A 23,882-nucleotide genomic window follows, 5' to 3' on the forward strand; every position below is an offset into this window, starting at 1 on the left:
TCTCACTCTGGAGAAAAAAAAAAAGGAGTGTAATTGTGGAATTTCATTTCTTCCTGGCTCAATTTCAGCAAGAAGCACTCAGCTTTAAAAACACAGAACCTCAGTTTTCAGGGCTGGTAAGTTAGCAGGGAAAATAATCTGAAAAAAATTTAAGTCAAGCTGAGTCCTTTCCTGCTTGTGCATCACCACAGAAGTAGGTTCTGCAGGGCAAGTAAGCTTTGACTGAACCCTGTGCAATCCCATTGTTGTCAGTAGGGTAACACAGGTGTAGGTGACCAAAACTTAGGTCAACTATTGATGCACAAATATTAACTGAATTCCTTTCATATATGGCTGTACTGATTTTTTTTTAACACTAACAGCAGCAAGTGTTAAAAGCTCACTTTAGTCACTAAACAACCTAAATCCAAATGTAGTAGAGGGAGAAATTCTGCTTAGCAAGGCTATAGTCAAACTACACATTAGCCACCATACACCACCACCTAGGAATTCTCAGTTTCTATGTATTTGATGTTACATCGTCAGAAACATTACTATTTATTGGCTCATTTTGTGGAAGACCAGAGATCCCCTAGTAACTGTTCTAAACAGAAGAGAGGACTGAAATTAGTAATGGGGAAATCAAATCTTTAGGCACTTTGAGGACTAGTATTTTAAAGTGTGCCATCAACACTGAGGTACTGTGTAGTGCCTGAAAATGACTGCTGCCAAAATGCTGTGACAGTAACGTGCATATGAAACTTTTTACTGGTACGATATTCATCAAGTACAATTCAAACTTGTTTTGCCCAGAGTGAAGAGAATGTTGCACCCCTCACTGTAGCCAGCCTTTTAGAAGCAGCAGCTGCGACAAAGAATACAAGGCTTATCCTTCTTCAAAGTCACAAAGATGCACAATATTCTCCATTTGCCGCCTGAAAAACAACTGCCCCTGCAGTCATTCTCAACTCAAGGACTGGGGGTGTATGACTGAAGAGTCCCAGCCTTGAAGCGTCACAGGTTTGACGTGTCTCTACAATCACTGCACTGTTAAAAGCAAACACATGTAGCAAGGCTGAACTAGCACTTTACATATTTTACCTATTAGTAAAAAAATACAGAATAATCACCTCTAAGATAGCTTGTTTAACAATTACTGGTCCAAATAAATATGAACTCTTTCAGTTAGAGCACTTAGGGTAGAACTTTTGAGTTAAAACCTCCAACAAGCATTCCCAAACATAAGTGGGGGTGCTTTATCCAGATTTACTAAGTCCAGGTAAAATGGAATCACCAAAAAAACTATGAAAAAAGAATTAACTTGAGCACGAGGGAAACACAGAAGCATAAAAGAGATCACTGAAACACAGCGTATTCAAAAACCTTCTGTGTCCCTTCCTTGTTACACTAAATGCGTAAGAATTAACTTGCAACCGAATTTCCCTTTGTCTATTTCAAAACTAGACCTTTAATTTGATAAGCAACTTTGTTTCTATCAACTTTTTTGTAAAAAACACCATCAAGCTTGTGCTCATTAAATATATATATGTATATATAAAAACATACAAAAAGTACAAGATAAATCACATTAAGAAACTTTTACAGTGTAATTGTCCTGGTTATTTTATTCTTAAGGGCCAATTTTTTTTTGTGCACAGAATCTCAATGTGACTGTTGTTCCAGAATTCAGCATCGTGCCACTGCACAGAATTCACGTTTCTGTGCAGTCCATTAAAAAAAAGCCAAAAACAAAACAAAAAAAACCAACACACCACAGGACAAAACATTCTTCTTAAATCAAATTCTATTTGTGAATTCAGCAAAATAATTTCTATAAAATAAAACAGCAAAATATTTAAATAGTATAGGGTGGGCTGTATCTGTTTTGCAGGGGTATTTGGTTTTTAGACAGGTTCCAAAAAAATTACACACATTCAAGTTACCAATTTTCATTTAAATACAGTATTTACTGATGCGGTTCTTGAAGTCTTTAAACAAATGTTTATTCTGGAACAGAGATACCTCAGAATTGTATTTGACTAACCAGTAGTTTCTTTTATAATTAAACCCTGCTTCTAATGTTAAGATTTCCTGTATAATGGATAAAGAGCTAAGACAATTCTCGCTTTCAAGTAGAACTGTGAACGAGCAGAAAACCAGCAAGTTAACTTGGTGCAGTGGCACTCACAAGTACTGTGTGATTTCGTTGACTTCCACTTCACTGGGATGCAGTAGAAGGAAAGTGTTAGAAGTTTATCTAATAAGCTCTACCAAAGAAACAAAACAAGCACACCAAATACAGTCTATTATGCTCCAGGCATCCTGGCATAGCAAATTTTTGCATATTTGTTTTAAATCTTTTAAATTCCTATTACTGAAAACTAAGTGTTCTTTATCCCACCCAGAGACAGAACTGTCAAACATCAGATGTGAGGAACATATGTGAAACTGAAAACCACTTGTTTGTCACATTTTCCCTCCCCATTTTATAGTCTAGGTGTAAGAAGAGAAAGTTCTGAGCAATGCAGTTGTCACACTGGGACAACTGCTGTCACCACTTTTTTTTTTCCCCCCTCATTGGCTACACTAACTTGGTGTGAAGCCATGCTAAATGTTACAGCATAACTATAGCTTCAAAGTGATTAACCTAATACCAGAATGAAAAAGGCAATGAAAAAAGATCTAGAAACAATGTTACATCACCAATTTTCCACATCAACCAAATAATTAAAAGGTTACCAGCCATTACGTTGCTCATAGTAAAATCGACTCCAGTGGCAAAGAATTAACATGAAACTATTCTTGTGGTTGACATGGATAGGCTTTTTCTTAAAGGAGTTGATCCAACTGCCATGAGGCAGGCAACACTGGTTGCAGAGCGCAGCAGATATATCAAGATTTTTTTTTTTGTTGGTTTTTTTTTTGTAGATCTGTGAGTCTCATCAAGACAAAAAAAAATGTTTCTTGCTCAAGAATTAACAGTCAAACATTAATATACTATATACACCTTTGCCATTTACACATTAGCATCAGGCCATTTATTACAAAACACTATACACTTTCCACTGCAGGCGGGTTATATATTGACAGCAATTTTCTGCAGATAAGACAGTGAATAGACTCTCCACTCCATGTTGATTAGGAATAGTTTTTCTAGTTTTAAATATTAGCCAGACACAGAGAAAGGTTGGACTGTAAGGCCTGGGTGCACAGTCTTGATGGAGCAAGTTAATTGATTATGTGCATTTCACTAATCTTTTGTCTGAGGCGGGGAAACTTCTTCACTGCCCTCATAATTTTCTTGTGCTCGTTGGCCAGTTCGCTGAGGGTTGTTCATATGATGTGCTGCTGGGCCTGTATACGGCTGTCCATGCACGTGGTTATTCTGCAATAAAGCATAAACATTTTAAAGGGACATTAAACTTATGGGCTGTTCCCAACTAATTGCTGTGTTTGCTCCTTTACATTCAGACCATTGAAAAGTATCTTCAAGCCCAATGAACTTCTCATGTAGCAGTATCTGTATGTACACGCACTACAGTTCCCTTCATTCCCCTGGATGACGCTTTTCACTTACCTTTTTAATTTACACTGAAGGAAAACAAACTTTCAACTTGTAAAGATAAAAGGATTTACTTGAAATAGTATTATCTGCTTTAGAAATAGCAATCTCAGCTTTTGAATAACAGTTACATGCAAAGCAAAGGCAGCAAAAAAGAAAAAAAAGGAGATGGAAAGAGGCTGCCCATATGCTGTGGACATTAAACTGCACGTCTATCAAAAGTTTCAACCACCCTGAATTCTTTTCCTAAGTCAATGGAAAAAGCATACCTGCATCGAATTTTTGAGAGGAAAACTTTAATACTACAGAGTTGAATGAAATCTAGACCAATAGTTTTCTGCAGATGTTCTGCCCCAATTTAAAAAGTCATACACACATCTGGCAAAAGAAAACAACTCATCTATCTACCCCTTTGCAGAGTTTAACTAACTGTGGAGAAACCAGGAATACGAGGATTGTGTGTGTTAGTGAGAAATGCCATCTCTTGCAAGAAGGTGAACACATCAAACAGGTAATGGTGAGGTTACGGTATATGTCTGGATTCAGGAGCTCAGGAGTGGGAAAATCTGCATGACTTACCAACTGCTCTGCTGAGAACATCAAGTAGGGGAAGCAAGATGGAGGGGAAAATGCATTTGGGCAGGAAAGGAAATTAAATTAGCAGATTTGGAATATATAAAATGAATTGGAACAAAAAAAAAAAATCACAACTAAGTGGGGGATCTACTATTTTAGTCAATTTGGTAAGAAAACTGGTTACGATTTTTTTCAGATCTGTCTTTCCACTGAAAGATAGTAACAAAGCAACCATTCCACATAAAACCAGGTTTAGATTTTATATGTACTTAAGATTTAGAAATCAGTGTTCATAGCACAAGTCATATGTAACAGCCACGTGGATTTTTCTGAAAGCCTTCCAATTACCCAAACTGAAATTCAGACCTTGAGGCTTGATTTTGTATTTAAAAACAAGAAAGCAACTCTCAAAATATTACCAACAGCAACAAATATGACATAATCAAATTCAGTCCACACTAGACTGTGATAGCATCTGTCCTTCTACTCTTTCTATGGACAATTAATCCATGATCTGATAACATTAAAATTTTCATCTGAAGCTCTAATGGTGAAACTGCTGCTGGCAAAATGGAGGTGCATTTATATCTTTATCCCTCCAAGTGTGACAGTGGACAATAACATGCTTCTGGCTAGATGCCAGTAATTTAATTTACCATAAATGCTAAAAAAAGCTAACCTGGAACTCTGAATAAATGGTTCAACTATGAGCTTTTACCTGTTGATACTGGGAACCAGGTGAATGGGGATACAGTGGGGCATCTTCAGGTGGAGAAGATTCATGTTCATCTGGGGCATCAGGATCATCTGGTTCCTAAAGTTTGAAAAAACATTTTATTTACTTAGATAAGATGTAGTTATTTTATCCAGAGCCAATTCTACATCCAAATGATCCTTTCACTCATGCCTGAAAAATGGAAAAATCTCCACCCCACTGTGTCATCCACAGCTTGCACTGTACTACATAAAAATTCTCACTATCAACGTATTACTGGAAAAACAGACCCCTTCATAATCTACTTTAAATGGCCACTTTCAATTTTATACTGCTAATTCTCTAAGTGGTAGATGCCTACAGAAACAGTAATAAAAGTAAATGAACATAATGAAATTATGTGAATGAACCACAAAAATAGAAATCCAGATTTATAAAATTTGGTACCTCTATAATGGCCAGTAACTGTTACTAAGGTTCACAATTTATAGAAGCACTTTACTCAGATTTATTTTTTTTTTTTTTAACAAGTCAAATGAATTCCTTACCTCCTCTGGACAGAGTTCACAAGCTTTTGCAAGAGTCATTCTAGCACTGTGTGATCTCTCTAGGAAGTAGCCATTTGATGTTTCATTGCTTTGTATTGGTGGAGACCAATTATTATAGGTGTATTGGGGATTCCCAGTGTATGGTCTACGCTCAAGTTCATCTCCAAGCCATTCTACTGCCCACGTCCATTTTCTCTTCAAGTCCCCATTGCTCTGCAGGTGGAAAATTAACAATTCAGAATGGTTTTCTGTATTCTTCAAAATAGAAGGATTTTTCTCTTCCTATACATCAGCTATCAGAGAACAGACCACTAACACACATTTTGCTGTTTAAAAGACTTCCTGAAATATCCCTCTTTTGCACAAAGAAAACTTTGAATTTGAAATGAAATCTATGGATTTGCAGCTGCATCACAAAATCATGAGTCTGAATTTAACCAAATTGCTTTCAATCCTGTATACTGAGCTTCTGATACAGGAAGGTTCAACTGAGTTGTACTCAAAAGTCATAATTTCTTCAAGGTGATGAAAACTTAATAACGGTGGGGTATTTTTTGCAGGGCTTAGATCATTGATAGATTGTTGTTTTTAACATAGAACTGGGAAAAAAAGCAGCAAGAAACAGAACAAAAGGTATCACCTGAAGGATCTGGTAGGCTACAGGACAGTTGCTGAAGAGAGCTACCATGCACTTTATGCACTGGTAAGCTCTTTTCTGATAATGGTTCTTAGAGCGCTGAATGGTGTCAAACAGCCCATCCCTGTCATCTGGGATTCCTTTAAGTGCATTGTGAATCCTACAAAAAAGAAAACCAAAATAAACCCCCAAAACTTCAAGAGTTAAAGAGTTTTAGTATTTAAATTAGTCAGTATCTACAATAATTAAACCTTTTTAATCTCAACTTTCAAAAGCCTTATTCCGTAGACATATAAAAGTTAGGTTTGAAACCAGATGAATATTTAATAGATTTAATATACTAAAGTTAAAATTCTCTTGAAATGTGATTGCATAGAGAACATTTATGTATTAAATACACTTTTGCCCCCAAGTTCACACTTTTTTCATGTCTTAGTATCACTGCTACGACTGACATGCTGCTGAGTCAGTCCAGGCTATCACTGGACTCTCTCGAATGAGATGTTTCTATGAATCAATCTAAGCACCTCACAGTAAATACCAATGAGTTCAGTCCAGGCTATCACTGGACTCTCTTGAATGAGATTGTTTCTAAGAACCAATCTAAGCACCTCACAGTAAATACCAATGAGTTTAGCCTAAATGGCACACTCTTGTATGTGAAAAATCTTGGGTTTACGGGACTAAGAAGTAAATTTCCGACTACTAAGGAAGGTCAAGGTGAAAAATTGTAGGTTTATCATAAAAACTGAGGTTTCTGAATTATCTCAAAAATTGAGATAAAAGTGAAAAAATGCTTTATTAATTTAATATAGATTTTGAACAATCCTCTTGAAAGGATGAGCACAAGAACCACTGGGGAAACAAGCTGTACAAAACATAATAATGATGAATTATAAGAAAGACAGGTACATACTAACCTGTGAGTTTGCCAAGAGTCCTCAATTAAAAGGATTTGTAGAAGCAGATCCAAATAAGGACGAAGCTCATATGTATATGAATATGCAACCTTAAAAAGTAAAAGTGCAGAGAACGTAAGAAAGCATTCCTTGAAGCATGCAAATTACATGGTGCAACACAAGAATACAATTAATCTGAAGTGAACTTCACTGTAATTTAAATGATACCCCAAGATATGATGCCTACTTTTCTTTTTTTACGTTGATTGTGTCAGTTTTTCCAGGGGTTGTGGTTTTGCTGGGTTTTATTTGATTTTTCAATACAGGAAGTTTTGCAAAGGACAAAATGTTTTCTGATGAATTTTTAACACAACTAAAATGAAGCCCCAAGTATGTCCATGCTGAAGAAGCTACCTTAAAAATTATCTTTAGAAAAGCAAAATTACAAAACAGTGTTTTTCCCTGATATTGCTACTTTTAGATATTAGGTTCAAAGGTTATCCTAAAATGTAAAACACATGGCTATCAAAGTATCAGTGAAGCGATTTTTATTCTGATTCTTTCAATTGCCAAACAAAAGGACATAGAAAAATGTCACGTTTACATGGGGGGGGGGGGGGGGAGGAAGGGTGAATGTAAAGATGAGCAATAGTAAAGTTTTATTTGGTGTGGGAAAGTGTAAGTACTTTATAGAGATTGAAAAAGGAAAAAACAAGACAGTCTAAAAAGGCTTTCCTGAGTCTGAAGCCAAGCATGTTCTGCAGACTTGTAACAAAGAACCTTATGAATGTACTTAAGCACAAAGGAGATCTTATAAAATTATTCTGATTTTCCACACAACGTAAGAAGCTCTTTTAGGGATAATGATGGAAAAGGCTGAGGAAATGACACTTTCACAACACATAAAGAGCACCTCAGCCTAGTTACTTTCCATCTTTAACACAGCGTTCCTAACTCAGAACAGGTTGACTGCTTTCCTAAACTTGTAAAATGACTTCCCGTACTACTTCAAGTACTTAGTTATAGACCTAAGAATGTAAATACTGACAAAGGATGCCATCTTCAGAAAAGTTTATCAACCACCTGTTAATTATTTAACATAACATTTCTATATCTAAATACAGAATCATGTGCCATACACATATGTATTCCCATCTTTCTCCTAGTTTTTTATTTTTACCTGCCAGAGAAGCTCACTGAGGACAGTTGAAGAGAACTGAGGATTCTCCCAACAGCAGAAACGAAGCAACTTGATGGTCTCTTCAGAGTTGCTGCAATCTTCAATAATTTTCTTCACATAACTAGTTCTCACAAACAAAATGTCTGTTACGTTCTGCTGAAGTGCCATTATAGGCTGAGATAAATTAGGATCACCATAAGGGTTGGCCAGTGGGGGATTACCTAGAAGAGACAGTTACTACAGATGAAAAGGTACTGAAGCACTTTCAATGTAGACACAATAAAATATAAATTGGTGTAACTTAACAAAAAACAACAGATAGAGGAAGAAAAACCAACCAACCACACAATCCAGCTGATTTTCTTTGAAAGATACTGTGGTATGAAATAACTAAGTTTTCCAACTGTGAAGCTAGACACCTGCTGCCTGAGAGAGCTACTTCTCCTTCTCAGGCAAGATTATGCAGGGACAATCAAAGCAATCCAGCTGAAGGCATGTTCATATGCAAGATGAGAAATTATGCAGTTTTCTTAGTAAAATCATCTCCTGAGTTTATCTGCTTTGCTGATTGTGTAACACAGCAAAAATCTATCATATTTTAGGACACAAGGTCTATTTGCTGCACAGGCAATGGGAAACAGTTCAGAGAAATATGTATGTCAGAACAGCCCTGTCTGAAGCTCTAGAGCGCAGAGAACATACTCCTGAAACAATAATAAAAAAGAAGTATCTTATTTAGTAAGCTTCATTTTGTGGAAGGCAAGACTGCTGATTTGCTCCTGATGTTCCTAAATTTAACAGTGTTTTGAGTTATTATTTGAAGATGCCCAGAAGTCCAAGACAGAACTTTTCTAGCTTAGTACGTTGAAGCAAAAAATAACTTTACTCTGCCAATAGCAATTATAATTAGTTACAATAATGTTCATACAAACTAAATATTTCAGTACGACATTATGAGTACAGTGAACGTATTTTCATAGGTAGAATACCTTTCAAGTTAAGTCTCAAATAGTGCACTGGAAACAAAACCAAATCAAAATTGTCAAATGGTTCTGAAGCTTATTATAGCAAATAGCTATAGTAAAATTTTCAGTTTGTTAATCTTACAATAACACATTCTAGCCCCCACTGACTTCAACAACCTGACACATCAAGCTGTAATGAGCCTGCCATTAAACAGCTTCTCTACAAATTCCTAATTAGGTTTTCTAGAATATGCTTAACAGAACATGTATATGCTAGCTATAAAGCCAATGTAGGCCAATATTCTGTCACTGTTTCTCAAAAATAATAGCACTACTGGGTATATTAATGCTTCATGCTATGGTCAATCAATTTCTAGCTGATTCTTTATCTGTTTTAAGTTAAAGTGCTGGCGTGCTGGCTTCTTTGTTGTCTTGAGTGCAAACAAGCACCAAATAATTTTTGAGAGCTCTCCACAACAATGCAAGGTCTCTTTACTGATAAGCAGTATTAGCTGTTTTTAAAGCCTGCTCTAGTGTTTCTCCTGTACAGATTACTTTTGTACTGGTAACATGAAAGTGACCTATTATTTCATTTCCTATTCAGAATCAAAAGATCTTTATGCAGTTCTTTAAAATGAGCTTAAACTATTCTAAAATCATTACTATTTTATAATCAATAAAATACTACTTTACTACTTGGTTGTCTTCCTGTATCTTTAAGGAATAAGCCAAGAAGCATAAGCTACAGAACAGATTTCCATCTTGTGCATTAGTACAGCAAATCAGTTTTGCTAATGACAAAGAGTTTGGTCGTTATATAAAAGGAGTTGCTGAACATGAAAGGCAAATATTTTCCCAGCTAAATATGCACAAAAGACATTTACTGATATGTTCAATTAATCTAAGGAAACCTTAACATTCACTATACCATTGATAGAAGACTGCATCCGTGATGACACATTGCAACAACGGATCAGTTGCGACACAACAGTGTACAGCTTCCCCAATTCAGCATACTGGTATTTAATTGGAGGACCTGGACCTTCATCCAGAGCCACAAGCATGAAGGTTGCAGGAACACTTAATTTCAGAAGTTGTGTCTTCTCTGCTACACCTTTACAGGGGTGGGGAGAGAAAAGAAAAACAAGATGTATCTTATTTGTTTACATGATATTGCAGGGTTTTATCATAATCATTTATGTTTTCTGAGGAAAAAAAATACATCAGCAAAGATGCACAAGAAAATTATGTTCAGTTGAAATATCACACTGAAGGAGAGTTGTAAATGACTACAATTTGTTAACTGTGCTCATGAGCACTTTAGTAACTAACATTTATATTAATAGCAAAGCCTCAGAGAAGTCTTTTGGACAAAGAATTAATCTTATATTTGCAAGGCCCAGGACAGGATGAACAACCAACCCCACAGTACATTTTGTTATTTTTCTATCACATCCTAGATACTTCAATTACAAATTTAAGACATTTCCAACTGTGCCATACTATGCAGTAAGTGTAAGGGTGACAAATCAATTTAAGACAAGACATAAAAGCAAATGAGAAAGCCTCCAAAACCAGCCAAAAACCTAACCAAAATATCCAAACCATACAGCTAGTTTCATTGCAAGAACACCTTGCATGTACTACATTAAGTACTTACTTAAATTTGGTATGTCCCTTCTGATCTTGTATTCTGTTTCTCAATTAGGTAGAAGTAACGATTTTTCATACATATCCAAGTTTTTTCTTATTCTGAAATGCAACTGGGCCTTACCTACCATCTCTCTGATAAGGAGGAATCTAAGCACTCTTTTATAGGATCTTTCTGATCATTAGATAGTTCTGCGGTTACATCCTTTGTATAACTGATCTCTCACTTGTTCCGATGTGAACAATATATTGATTTCTCAAACTATCAGACAACTTATAATCTTTTTCACAGAACATGAGGTGGTGCAGGAATGATGCATTTGTTGATTTTGCTGAATCAACACCCTACACGCGTAGAGAAGCCTCCAGGTAACAGTAGTAAGACAAGCACAACTGCTTAATAATTTCATGCTTTATCTTTGCAGGTAGATAATGATCAGACCCACAAATATAATTTAGTTACTCTTTTCCATCTGGCTTCTGAGTGCTTTCCTAGTCAGAAGCTTCAACTGCACTGACTGACTATGAAAACCTAGTGAAGGAAAAAAGGTAGAGTTAGAAGATCTCTCTTCTCTAATTAAATCCATTATATCCACTTTGGGGGTCATAACAGACCTCTGGCTGACAGAGAATGCTTTGGCAGATGAAGTATATGAAAGCAACACGTATTGAGTGAAATCATGTTAATTTAATTTCCTAGATTAATTTTACAGGTAGGAAATTAAATTACTTTGAAACTGTCTACCCACACAAAATAGCTTCCAGAGGAGTGAATGAGAGAGTGTGTGTGTCACTGAATTCTATGTGGAAATACTGAAATAACTCCCATCTGGACTAATGCATATGCTTAATATTTTAGCCACAAAGTAATATAACAGAAATTCATATTTATAACTTGTCTGTATGAGCTGATAACCAGTAATAGCTGAGCTGCTCAGTATTATGGGCATTCTGTAAAATTTCCAAGGGAACTGGATCTTCTAGTTTCATACCCTTTTATATAAAAGGATTAAAATACCTTGTATTAGAATATGAGGAGAGTGTAATAGACTACCACTATGGAAGAATATCATGTCTTGTTTAGAACTTGCTTAAGAGGACGATGCTTTGTCACTTAAGCTACCATGTGTGAAGGAGAAATGGGCCTCCAATAGAAGACACTAGTATCTGGGGAAAGTAAGAATGTAGAACTCTGTGACTTATCACTAGCTATGAAACTGTGACTACCCTCATCAACCTGAGAGAGCAAAACCAACCCTTTATTCATTTGACATTTATTCATACGATGTCTATGGTAAAAGCATTCTGCAAGCAATGATGTCTAAGAACATATACAGATTGACCTATTTCCTCAGCCTCCCAGAGAGTCTTTAACAGGAAGAGAGATACAACATCGGTGTTCTGTATTCATAGCTATGAGCTTCAAAAGTGAACTGAAGAAATTAATATTGAAAGGACACAGTAGGAATATATAGATAAAGCACAACCATCCCTATCAATATTTTCATAAAGGAAAACCATGCATCTCTCTCTTATCTTCACCAACTTCTTCAGGTTCAAGCCAGGTGAGAGCCCCACATGCTTCTGGGGTCTCATGACCCCCTGTGAATGAGCCCTGAACAAAGCATCATCTCTCTCGCCATTTTTTCACCACCACACCCTCCCAGATGGACACTGCCTTATTCCTCCAACCTTATCGTGTTCATCTTCCAAGTATGCTAGGAAGACTCAAACCTCAAACTCCAAACTGGAGGAAACAGACGCTCTGGTGACCATTTATATGACACTTAATCATACCAACCTGCCTGAGGCTGAAAAACTGGATTCTCCTGCTGTTACCTGTGTAACTGGATTATTAATAAAAACCAGTTTATTACAGTGTCATCAGCAAAGATCTGTGTAATTTCCTTACCTAGATTGGCATACATCACAAACAGATTGAAATACTGTTGCAAATGGCGCCCATGTTCAGATACTTCCCTTCTTAGAAGATTTAGTACCGCTCTCAGCAAATGATCACTTAAACTCAAGTTATCATATGCCTAAAAGAAAAAAGAAAAAAGGTTTTCATATTCACAGCTGAACCTATCAAATCTTTACTTTGTTTATACTTTTTACTATGGCAGAAAACAGAACTGGTTAAAAGGTACGGGATTCATACAAGCTCCAAAATACTAGCAGCTGGTTAGTCTTCTGCATCTCACACAGACAGACATACAGAAATGACTGCCATCACTAAATACCATGCAGGACCAAGAAATTACGCAAATACAGAAGCTTTTAATTGAGCTTTCTCTCTAATTGCAGCTAGGCTTAAATACTCCAAAAAGCATATGTAGTTCCACTGTGAACTTCACAGAGTAAGACAGACAATCAAATCACCTTTACAAGTGTATCTCTAATACCTTGGGAAACAAACACTGTCAAAGCATATGTAGCTTTAACTTAATACAAATTCTTTTGCTGCATACAAGAGCGAAAAACATTCTGAGAAGGGGAACAGTACAAATAAAAAATGTCTTGCTGTGGACATTAAAAATACGACAAAGCAAATGCCGCAAAAGGTTGATATTTAAATTTTAATACACTACAAATCTCCCCCACACCCATTGTTATGACAAGTACTACATTAAGGTTACTGGGGGTTTTGGTGTCGGTGGTTCGGGGTTTTTTGTCTGTTTTGTGTTTTTTTGTCAGTTTTAGGTGTATAAAATTAGTCAAAGTTTTCAACAATTTCAATGTTGCAGGATACGGGAAGAAAACTCGGGGACCTTCTGCGTGCTTTCATAGGGTTTGTTTGGTTTTTTTTTGGTTTGCGGGGTTTTGTTTGTTTGGCTGGTTTTTGTTGTGCTTTAGGGTGTTTCCATTTGGTTTGAATTCTAAATGAAAAACAAGGGTTCACTCCATTCACATTATTTTATTGTAAGCCACTGCTTTTATTTTGCAGATTTCACATGTGCAACCCAACTCAAAATTCTCACTACTTACTTTTCACAGAGATTTACAAATGAGGTGCAAAACGGACTGTACAGATTTCCTGTCAACACTGATGTATCTAATCCAGAATTTACATTAAATGCTTATAACGAAGAGGAACAGGTTTTTAAAGTTTTTCATTAGAAAATTAAATACCTGACTGGAAGGTCCAGGAGAGGCAAAAGGTGAAGGACATGGTCCATCTTGCAATGAAAAATGTGCAATAAATACTATAAGTTTTGCAAATGCACCCCTCACTTCTGCACTAGGGCATTCCAGAAGATACTCAGAGAAGCGGTTTGAAACATTAAAAAGGACATTGTGTGCAAACCAAAAGCGTACATTCTTGCTGTGACGAAGAAGGATGCATAATGCATCATACCTGAAACAGAAGATGATGCAACTGAGAGATTACGACCACATGTAGACATTGATGAATTTTGGCAGACATATTCTTTTGCAGAATTTGAAGAAAATACATATTAAGGGTGATCCCCAAACATATTTTCTCACAAAAACAATCAGATAAACTATAGTTCCTATAGTGATATTAGCTATCACAAATTAAAAACATCCTTCAATTAAAAACCTAACATTTAACTGTAGCACTTTACTTCTGTCACCCATAGGAACTAAGACAGGATGATGATCCCCTAACAGTAAAATAACTGTTCCAGAGAGGCTCTTGTGTGACTCTGTCCTCTTTCCTGCAGCAATATTTGAACTTCTCTTGACATCTTAAAATAACAGGAGTAACTTAGCTACTCTGCAAGTTGCTCTCTCTAATAAGAGAAAAACTCAAGGTATATATTTGCCATGTATTACACAACTGCTTATTAGTAGTAGGTAAACTACTGGTCATCATGAAGATCATGTAAAGACTAGTAAGCTACTGGTCGTCATGAAGATGTGGTGCTATAAGTAAGATGGTATTGTTTGTTATATTACAGATTTGAATTACAGGCCCTGTAGCAATATATATAAAAGCACTCTGCTAACAGTCTAGAATACTATTACATACATGTTTCAGAAACAGAATATAAATAACAAGCTACAAAAATGGGTTGAAAAGAGCTTTGTTTAAAACTTCCCAAACCATGAACAAACCACTCTGATTTAGTCAGAACATATAGCCTATTAGTTCTGCACTAGTAATAGACTCTAATCCTTTATTCTTAAAAAACAGATAAAAGGTAGATTTAGGCTCTGTCTGAAAATGAATTTTGAAGCTGTTCAGCTCAGCAGCTTATTTTAAAGCTGTTTCACCCCTGTATTTTCTGTTCACATTTCCCCCACTTTTCATATTCACCCTGACCACGCATCTGGGGAAGAGGGGAAAATGAGACAGACCACTAACACCTTTTATTGTCAAATGCATATAACTGGGATTTTTTAACAGACATCCGACTTTCAAAACTAATTGCTCTTAAAAGACAAAATACCAATCACTCGCAGGGCCACGGACTATTTTCTTCGTATGAAATCCTGTGGTAAAGAGAAATCTGGCAGCGAGCTGAATACTAATCATAGTTATTTCTTCTGCTTCAGGCAACAGATGATCTTGTCCTAAAGAAAAATCAAAATACTGACATGTAGACAAAGTAAAAGCAGTGTACTTTTATCAATTTAACTGATTCCAGATTACTGTTTTGTCTTGACATCATCTTCCAATTTTAACCAGAAACCTGGATCAAAACAGCCTCTAACTTCTATAATGTATCATTTGAAAATGTAAGCTTTAAAACAGGCACCTGGGAGGCTAACCAGTGTTTGATTTTTAGAAATTCAGCATCTCACCTTAGAGAACTGTCTTCAGCAGAACACTGCACAAACTGAAATATTTTAATATGACTTAGTGCATTAACTGAGTCACAGTTGATAGTTTATCAAAGTATTATTTGCTAAATATTCTGGGATATATCACTGATGAACAACTCAGCAACAGATGTTTAACTGCAGAAGTCTGGATGGACAGAGTATTCAAAGCAGATCACTCAAAATTTCACTGGCAGACGAATTGTTGACAACACAAAGTTTCCTTCAAGAAATTAATCCATAATTACCACACTAACATACTAACCTGGAGGAGGATTTAAGTAGACACTATTACAAGTAAGCAACTTCTTTATGAACTGGAAATATTCTAGGCTGTACTGCATACGATTATGCATGAATTGCACGTTCTGCTTCCGTACGCTTCGTTCAATGGCTGATGGCATTTTAATCTGATGGGGTTTAATGGTGATAGAGAGTTCTGAAATATATTTTATTAGTTCATTGTCTTTGTCTATTGTGTCCATACGTTCATAAAAAAGAATATAAGCATTCCACCACCTCTTCTGGCGTCTGTAGGACATACGCTTCATCATGTGATCAAATACTTCTCCCATGTATTCTCCACCAAAACACTGATTTTTCATTTCTTCATCATCATCCATTTTACACTCTGTCACATCTCCATCATCAAATTTATACCACCGATTCTTCTCACCATCTCCACCATTCCTCTGGATAATGTAGGAGTAATAATGTCCACCACTGGCCTGGCCACTGTGTACAAGTACACCAACAAGCCTGTATTTTGTGCTCCCAGAGTGCTCATTTTCGGACTGCTCATTTTGTATTATCTGATTTTCAGGATTTACATCATCTCCTTCCAGTTTAGCTACACCTGCCACTGTGTAAGGCTCCATGTCCAGCTCTCGTGGAAATTCAAAATAGTCATTGAACTTGATTGCACATTCCCTTTCCCAGTCATAATCAAATCTTTTCAACTGGATTGCAAGAACTGGAGGCAACTTCTTAATCAACAAGCGTTTCACTGTATCGACCTAGAAAAGGAAATGAATAGTTATTAGCTCTTAAGTTTCCATTCACATACTCCTAGCAACAACTGAATTCAGTAATTAAAGGATTTTATTTTCCCTGAACATGAACTAAGACTAACCTTAGTACAGCTGTAACATCACAGTTGTATGCAACTGTAATATGTAAGGAATCATTACCTTTTTGTTGCATTTTTCACAATGATATGCATTTGCTCCTTCCAATAAATCTCCTTTGACGTACTGTTCCAAAGAATCAAGAAGGTTTTGGTGATTTCTTATATCTACATTCAGAGTTGTGAAGGATTCCTCGCATTCGTACCTACCAATGAACAGACAAGTGTAAAAGAAAGGTAGTAACATGCTCAACTTTTATGTTTTACAGTTGCTACACAGCACCTTACTACAAAAGTTTTATTCAGCACTTGATGTCAACTTCTGGCAAAAGTAGCTAAGAAGTGAAAAAAGAACTCTTTTTTTTATTGCAGTCTTCCTACAATTACCTTACAGTATCTGCACACTGTACTTTTTGATCTGCATTAATTATAGTTATTTTATGAACATCATAGAAATTACCTGTATGCCTCAAATTCACTGAAAAGATCATGGAAATTAAATCTCTGGCACATCTTGTTTTTAATGCAGTTTAAGTAGCATGACAGACTCTTGGCTAACTTAAGCTGGTAGAGAAGCACAGACAGCAAAGTAGAGTATTTTTTCCAATCACTTCACATATTCTTGACTGACTGAATTTAATTTATTGTGTTATGACACAACCTTTAAACCATTGCCTAGCAATGAAACAGCAATGCTGGAGACAAAACCAGTTAAAACATCTTGGAAACGTTTTTTGGTTGGTTGGTTTTTGTGGGTGTTTTTGTTTTGTTTTTGTTTTTAAGGCTAAAGAAGTGATAAATAAACTTTAAAAGTTGCATCTATTCCAACATAACCCTGCAGGGCTTGTTTCTCGGATATGCAATCACACATATAAAGGGTTCTGTAACAGTGAATAAATTAATATTTAGAAACACTTCAACCAGAACAGCATTATTCATTCATCTATGAAATAACTTACAAATTCAGAAAGGCTTTGTCATACCCCAAATCCAATAGTTTAGTTTGCCATCAGTTCTGTCCTCCCTAAACTATCAGGGTAAAATTTTTATTAAGAAGTACAGTTACACAAATCCAGCAGAATTCTGTAACGATAGATAATATTTGTCTATCATGTAAGCAGCAGAGAGGATCTGAAAGATGTTGTGAACAGTAAGAAGGCCAACTGTTAGTGATACAAAACACGATTACAAAAAAAGCCAACTGCTGAAAAAAAACAAGTCCATCATTAGGCCATCTTGAACCTTGCACATAATTTTAATCATCCACCTCAAGAAGGACAGAAGAAAGTCTAGAAGTACAACTGTACAATGCCTAGTTCTATTCCTCCAGAAAGCATTTGTCATTGATCACCATCATCAAGATGGTGCACCAAAGAACTTCAGTCTGATTCGATACAGGTGGTTTTTTACATACCCTGTATGAAGCTGAACTTCAATGTTCACATTTTAAGTTATTTAAACATATAGCAAAAACCTTAAGATAAACTTCTTTACACTATTATTCCTAGTTACAGCTTACATAGTGAGTATGAACAGGGTTTCACTCATTGGAATTAAAGATTCATACTTGGGTCAGCATTATCCACACACTGTGGGAGACAGAAGCCAGCAACATCTGTTTCCTACGTCTTAAAACTTTATACACTGCATGGTCCCTAAACTGTTTTCACTCTCAACATGGAAAAACTTTATCTTTTCCTCTGCTGATCAATACACAACACTTCACATAGAACTGTTAGGTAGAAGTAATAATCAAGTATTTCAAAGCACCTGAAGCCAAATCAATGTAGAAAAATCAATGCTGTAGAAAAAACATACCGAATTCTATTAGCTTTAAAAAATCCCCAACAAAACAACAAACCAAACCAACACCAAAACCACACAAAGAACCTACTCTTGGCTCTTTACTCATTTTCATAAGGATAAAAACACAGGTTGCTTTTCCTGGAAGAAGAATCTTAAACACTTACCGATGTGGGCATCCTTGACAAATCTTCTGATCAGCAAAGGACCCTCCTAGAACTTTACTTAACATTGCTGGATGGCCCAAAGCTTTTAAAGCTTCATCTAAACTGTCCACTAAGGAATTAAAAAATTCTAAAGCATCATGTTGTTCACGTAGATTTACAGGTTCACCCCAAAGTCTGAAAACAAAAGCACATTCTTGTCAAATATTTTTGGGTTTGTTCCCCAACAATTTATTAAAAAAAAAAAACCAATCACTATTCACACTATTCATCCCTCTTTCTTACTGACCAAGACTATTTGCTGGTTTGTGATGTAGGATACCACCTCTTACACTGTCCTCAACACTTACTGATAAGTAAAAGCAAGCTTTTGTGTATAACATCATAGCTAATTCACTCTCGATATCAAGCTCAAGAACTACTAGAATTCCAAATAACCATCTTGCTGTAAGCTTTGGTTTTTCAAGAGACTTCTACAGAATGGTAAAAAGGTAGGATAACAGATGCAAGGCTCAACAAGTTCTGCTAATTTACACTTAATATTCCTGTCATTTCTTCTATTACAGTTAGTTTTGTGGCATTTCAGTGGCCCAGTGAACAAACATCAATACTAAGTTTTCTATTTACCTAAATTGTTTCCAAAACCCTCTTGGTACATAGTACTGTAGCCTGGAAGCCGCTAAATGACCAAAAATTACTTGGAGATGTCTCAGAACTCCAATATTGTACTCTTTTCTATCTTCTGTTTTACTCAGTGCTGGTTTGTCTTCATACTGATGTGGATAACCAAACACATCATCTCTTGGGTCAACATTGCTCTGAAAAGCAGAAGAAAATTTGTGCTATTAATTTTGATACATAGCTGTCTTATAGCCAGTTGTATCCCTTGTTTAATTTAACAATCTAAAGCGCTTCATATTCTCATCTGAAGAAACAAGTGTCTTGGTATGCATTAACGGAGTTCTGTTGGCAGAATTAGTGTATGGTGCTTTCAAGTGAAAATCCATGAGGAGGAAGTCTGCAAACCCTGCTACCTGGAACTTTTGAACTGCCTCTCTGGCAGTGAGCCTATTCAAATAAGAAACATTATGCCACTGCCCCCACTGCCAGCAGTGGAAAGAAAAGTGATAAGAAACCTGAATTTGTTATAACCTTTTCCTAAAAAAGAATTCTATTCCAAAGATAAGCAAGTTCTGAATAATTAAATTTACCTCATTGTCCTGCTTTTCATCCCCAGACATGTCATCATCTACATCACTGCCTGTGCCTTCAATTGCAAGAATCCCATTCCTGATGGCTGGAATCATGTACAGCTGCTGAATGACTGAATTCATGTAACAAGTGGCACCAGCATTTTTTAGCCCTACAAATCCCTTTGGTGGTCGAGGCCCAACAGGTGGTAGATATTCCCATTCTGTGAGCGCTTCACAAGCTAGAAGAAAATAGCAGAATGTGATTAGAAACAATTTTATTACAAAAGAATCAGAATATCAATGCAATACAAAGGGCAGTTGCACAATATTAGTACTAGTCTGTATCACTCTGCAATTCAGTAAAGCAAATGTTTCACCGGACAACTTAATTGCTAAAATAAACACAACTTCTATGATCAGTATTTCTACCTGTAATCCTACCATTAAACTATTTTACCAATTGCATAACTCAAAAGGTGGCCAGACAAAAATTCAGTCTATTTTTGTATCAAACAGAAGTCTTCTCTCAATACCAGCAAGTTTCTTAGCTGAAGAACTCAGCTGAATGAATCTAGAGTGTATAGCCAATTTATAATGCCTTTCACAAATGTGCAATGTTTTTAAAATCGGAAAATTTCATGTATGCCTCACTTTCCCTTGCCAGGATAGGAAACAGTGTTAGATAATGCTATTTATATGACCTTGTGACAGATTTTTTTTTTTTTCCCTCCTGATTCTTCTCCCTCAGACCTCTCACATCTCTTCACAGTACATTTACAATCACAGGTTTACTACATTAACCTTTTGTTCTGTGGTTTTAACACAAAAATAATACGAGATCATGCACATTTGCAAGCAAGCTATATTTGGTATATGACAGACAGAGCATGCACAGTTCATACATGTGTTCCCTTTTCTGTCTCATACCATGGAGAACTGGTGTTCTACTGTGCTTACCAAATAACTGAGTGCAAGGAAATGCCATAAAATCTTTCTAATTGTGAGGTGATAGGAAACAATTCCCAAGAGAAAAGGATGAAGAAAAAAGGATGAGGCAGGGGGATAAACCATAAAGCTGCCCATTTCATTTATTCATTTGAGATGGAACTGGACAGGGAGATTGAAAAAACCTCAGATGACTCAGTGATACCACCAACTGGGTAAGTAGCACTGCCATTCTGAGAGGTAGCGGACAATTCCCACTATGGGAAACTCTTTGTAGTTGCTTATAATTTTGCTAAACTCTAAAAGTTTAAATATATTTTAATCATAGAATGGCTTGGGTTGGAAGGGACTTTCAAGATCACCCAGTTCCAACCCCCGCCATGGGTAGGGACATCTTCCACTAGACCAGGTTGCTCAAAGTCCTGTCCAACCTTAAACGCTTCCAGGGATGGAGTAGTCACAAGTCCTCTGGGCAACCTGTTCCAGTGCCTCACCACCCTCACAGTAAAGAACTTCCTTCCTATCTAAATCTACCCTCTTTCAGTTTAAAATCATTGGCCCCTATTCTGTCACTACAGGCCATGATAAAAAGTCTCTTTCCACCTTTCTTATAAACTCCCCCTAAGTACTGAAAAGCTGATCTCCCCAGAGCCTTCTCTTTCACAGCTGAACAACCCCAACACTCCAAGCCTTTCTTCCCAGACAAACTTGGTTTTGCTTGTTTTCAGTTGTTCCACTCACCTCTTCCCCCTCTCCCTATCTTTCTTTCTCTTTTCCCTGTCAATATTACAGCCAAAATAGTTACTTATCCCATTTAGGGCTGCAGAAAATACTCTTTTCATTCATTTTTTAAGAAAGAAGCAAGTCTTACATGCTTTTTATTGGTAACAAAAATCTACGTTAAGTATGAGCCTTTTGTCACCCTTGTGGGTATTAGCTTGCCTCATTTGAATACCAGCTTTTGAAACACTTAATATTTGCAAGTTTCTGTACATACTGCAATTGCTATAATCTTTCTCCAGTGAGGAGAAAGTTGCTTTGAGTGCAGAGCTGTGCTGAGACAAGGCCAGAACCGAGAGCACAAACATCGGAGGAAGGACCACAACAAGCAGAGAGTAAGTAAAGAACTAAATAGGACAGTGGACCTGTGTCTGTGTCTGGACAACGATGACAAATTAAGTGAACAACCAAGAGACTGGCACTAAAACTAAGCCAAAGATACCTGATGAGTTTCTTGGATTGGTTAGGCAGAGCCTGAAATGATGAGGCAAAAGTAGAAGATACAGACAGAATGAGGTTCCTGGGAGCTGGCACAGACAAAGGGGAGCAGCCAGGTCGGGGTAGGTGGGGGTCTGACTGCAAGTGACTGGGTCTGGAACTTGGATGCAACTGTGTAATGCAAGTCAGTACATTTGCCACATAAAGAAGAAAAGAGAAAGGCTACACTGACAAACTTTTCTAGATTTTTGACAGCTTGATGTTGCAACATTAAAGCAGCCACAAACATGCCACAAACTAAAACATATAGCATCTAGTTCAGTTGACAATATAAACAAAACCTAGGCATAATATATACATTAAAAAGTAGAAAACAGATAATTAAAAATATTACATACTAGTGATTGCTGTACCTATGTAATACATTTCAGTCAACGTGTCTACTATCTGTTTGAGATTTCGTACACATCCAACTGCTAATGCAACTAGTAGCTCAAACCCAGCGTTAATAGTAGCTGGTGAACTACAGACTGGTATAGCCTGCTCAGCAGGCAATTCTCCATTTCTCATGTATTGTAGATAAACATTTGATGCTGGAAAGATGAAATCATCTATCAACTCCTGCAGGGAAAAAAAACAAAACAAAACAAGGAAAATAAATCACCTGTTACTGTATAAATTTGTATTAGCAACAGAGTAAGTATTATTATGTAAATGAATGTCTGAGAAACAGAGTAGTACTTAAAACACTCGAGTTAAAATTGAGACCAACACCATCATAAGCTTTTAAATTTAGAACAGAATAACTCCATTTTAATGTGGTTCCCTGCAAAACCACCCCCCACTACAAGTTAAAAATACATCTGTTATTTTTCTTGATTGGTAAAATTTTTGTTTTGTCCAACCAATATTATCTACAAAGCTCTTTACCAATTACTGTTGGAAAAAACAACATTCCTGCTGTATAATATCAAAGGTACAAAGAAGACATGACTGTTGAAAGAGACACTCAGACATCATGCATTTGTTCAAACCTGCCATAAACGTTAACAGCACTAATTAGGAACATGTGACGAAAAGACAATACAGGGGTAATGAGAGAAAACAGTCCTGTACAGGACCATCCTGTATCTAGCTCACTATCCCTGTGTGATGTTTGCTCTTGGGATAACAGTTCACAAGGTCACAGCGACTCCATATGCCATGGTTCCAAAGAATGAGAATGTTAAGTGCTCTTATGAATGAAACATGTATTTTAAAAAAAATTTTAAACCCCGACTGGAAGCCCTTTTCAAATACTTAAACTGAGATCTTTTATGGTTACAGACCACAAGACGCAAGGCTTGTTTTTACCTCTTTGTATTTAACACCCTCCCCAAATATCATCAAAAAACTCCATACATCAAAAAGTCTGAACCTACTTTAATGAGATTTGCACCTCCTTTTTCACAACCAATATGGTATTTCTTTTCAGGTGTCTGGAATGCTAACAACTCTTTTGTTACTCCAAGGTGACCCTCTAAGATAGTTTCTTCGACACCAGTTTCCCCTGTTCTTTTCACTTCATCCTGTAATTAAGGCAAAAGTTAGCATAATATATATATATAAGCGTAAAACTTATTTCACATCAAAGTAGTAAAAAAATGATTATTAGAAATAAATTGATCCTGAAACTTACCCTAATCCTCTTAAGCCAGTCAATTTCATTATTGAGAAGAACTTCAGCATTGGGTACGTTAATACTACTGTTGTAAGCATAGTTAAGAAGATGTCTTAAGAGAGTGAAGTAATCTCCAGAATGCTTAGCTCGCTCTCTTGCAGTACTCTATGTAAACAAGAAACAAATAATATGCAATTCAAACATGCTTCTACTTAAGAGTGCAACCCTAACAGAAGCCTAACTCTACTGAAGCCTTTACCTCTAAAAACTT

At 36.4% G+C, this 23,882-nt stretch overlaps 1 protein-coding gene across 2 annotated transcripts in view; it reads right to left on the reverse strand.

Annotated features, from left to right (window-relative positions):
• Window positions 1–1,765: 1,765 nt before the first annotated feature.
• Window positions 1,766–23,882, reverse strand: part of USP9X (ubiquitin specific peptidase 9 X-linked) — a 99,011-nt gene continuing 76,894 nt past the window's right edge. The window contains exons 28-45 of one of the 2 annotated variants that reach the window (XM_057411828.1): window positions 23,630–23,776; window positions 23,373–23,519; window positions 22,365–22,572; window positions 19,807–20,027; window positions 19,223–19,413; window positions 18,599–18,772; window positions 16,693–16,834; window positions 15,768–16,518; window positions 15,130–15,253; window positions 13,844–14,069; window positions 12,624–12,753; window positions 9,990–10,175; window positions 8,097–8,317; window positions 6,938–7,026; window positions 6,021–6,177; window positions 5,381–5,593; window positions 4,836–4,931; window positions 1,766–3,364 (exon numbers count right to left, since the gene is read on the reverse strand). In XM_057411828.1, coding sequence (XP_057267811.1) covers window positions 3,230–3,364; window positions 4,836–4,931; window positions 5,381–5,593; window positions 6,021–6,177; window positions 6,938–7,026; window positions 8,097–8,317; window positions 9,990–10,175; window positions 12,624–12,753; window positions 13,844–14,069; window positions 15,130–15,253; window positions 15,768–16,518; window positions 16,693–16,834; window positions 18,599–18,772; window positions 19,223–19,413; window positions 19,807–20,027; window positions 22,365–22,572; window positions 23,373–23,519; window positions 23,630–23,776 — 3,558 coding nt within the window. In that variant the 3' untranslated portion in view covers window positions 1,766–3,229. Of the gene's footprint in view, window positions 3,365–4,835; window positions 4,932–5,380; window positions 5,594–6,020; window positions 6,178–6,937; window positions 7,027–8,096; window positions 8,318–9,989; window positions 10,176–12,623; window positions 12,754–13,843; window positions 14,070–15,129; window positions 15,254–15,767; window positions 16,519–16,692; window positions 16,835–18,598; window positions 18,773–19,222; window positions 19,414–19,806; window positions 20,028–22,349; window positions 22,573–23,372; window positions 23,520–23,629; window positions 23,777–23,882 lie in introns of both variants that reach the window. The other variant, XM_057411827.1, reaches the window with a different exon arrangement.

The sequence above is a fragment of the Pezoporus wallicus genome, unplaced genomic scaffold (genome assembly GCF_028554395.1).
Source record: "Pezoporus wallicus isolate ANWC-B61680 ecotype Strahan unplaced genomic scaffold, APGP_CSIRO_Pwel_v1 contig_1438, whole genome shotgun sequence".
NCBI lineage: Eukaryota > Metazoa > Chordata > Aves > Psittaciformes > Psittacidae > Pezoporus > Pezoporus wallicus.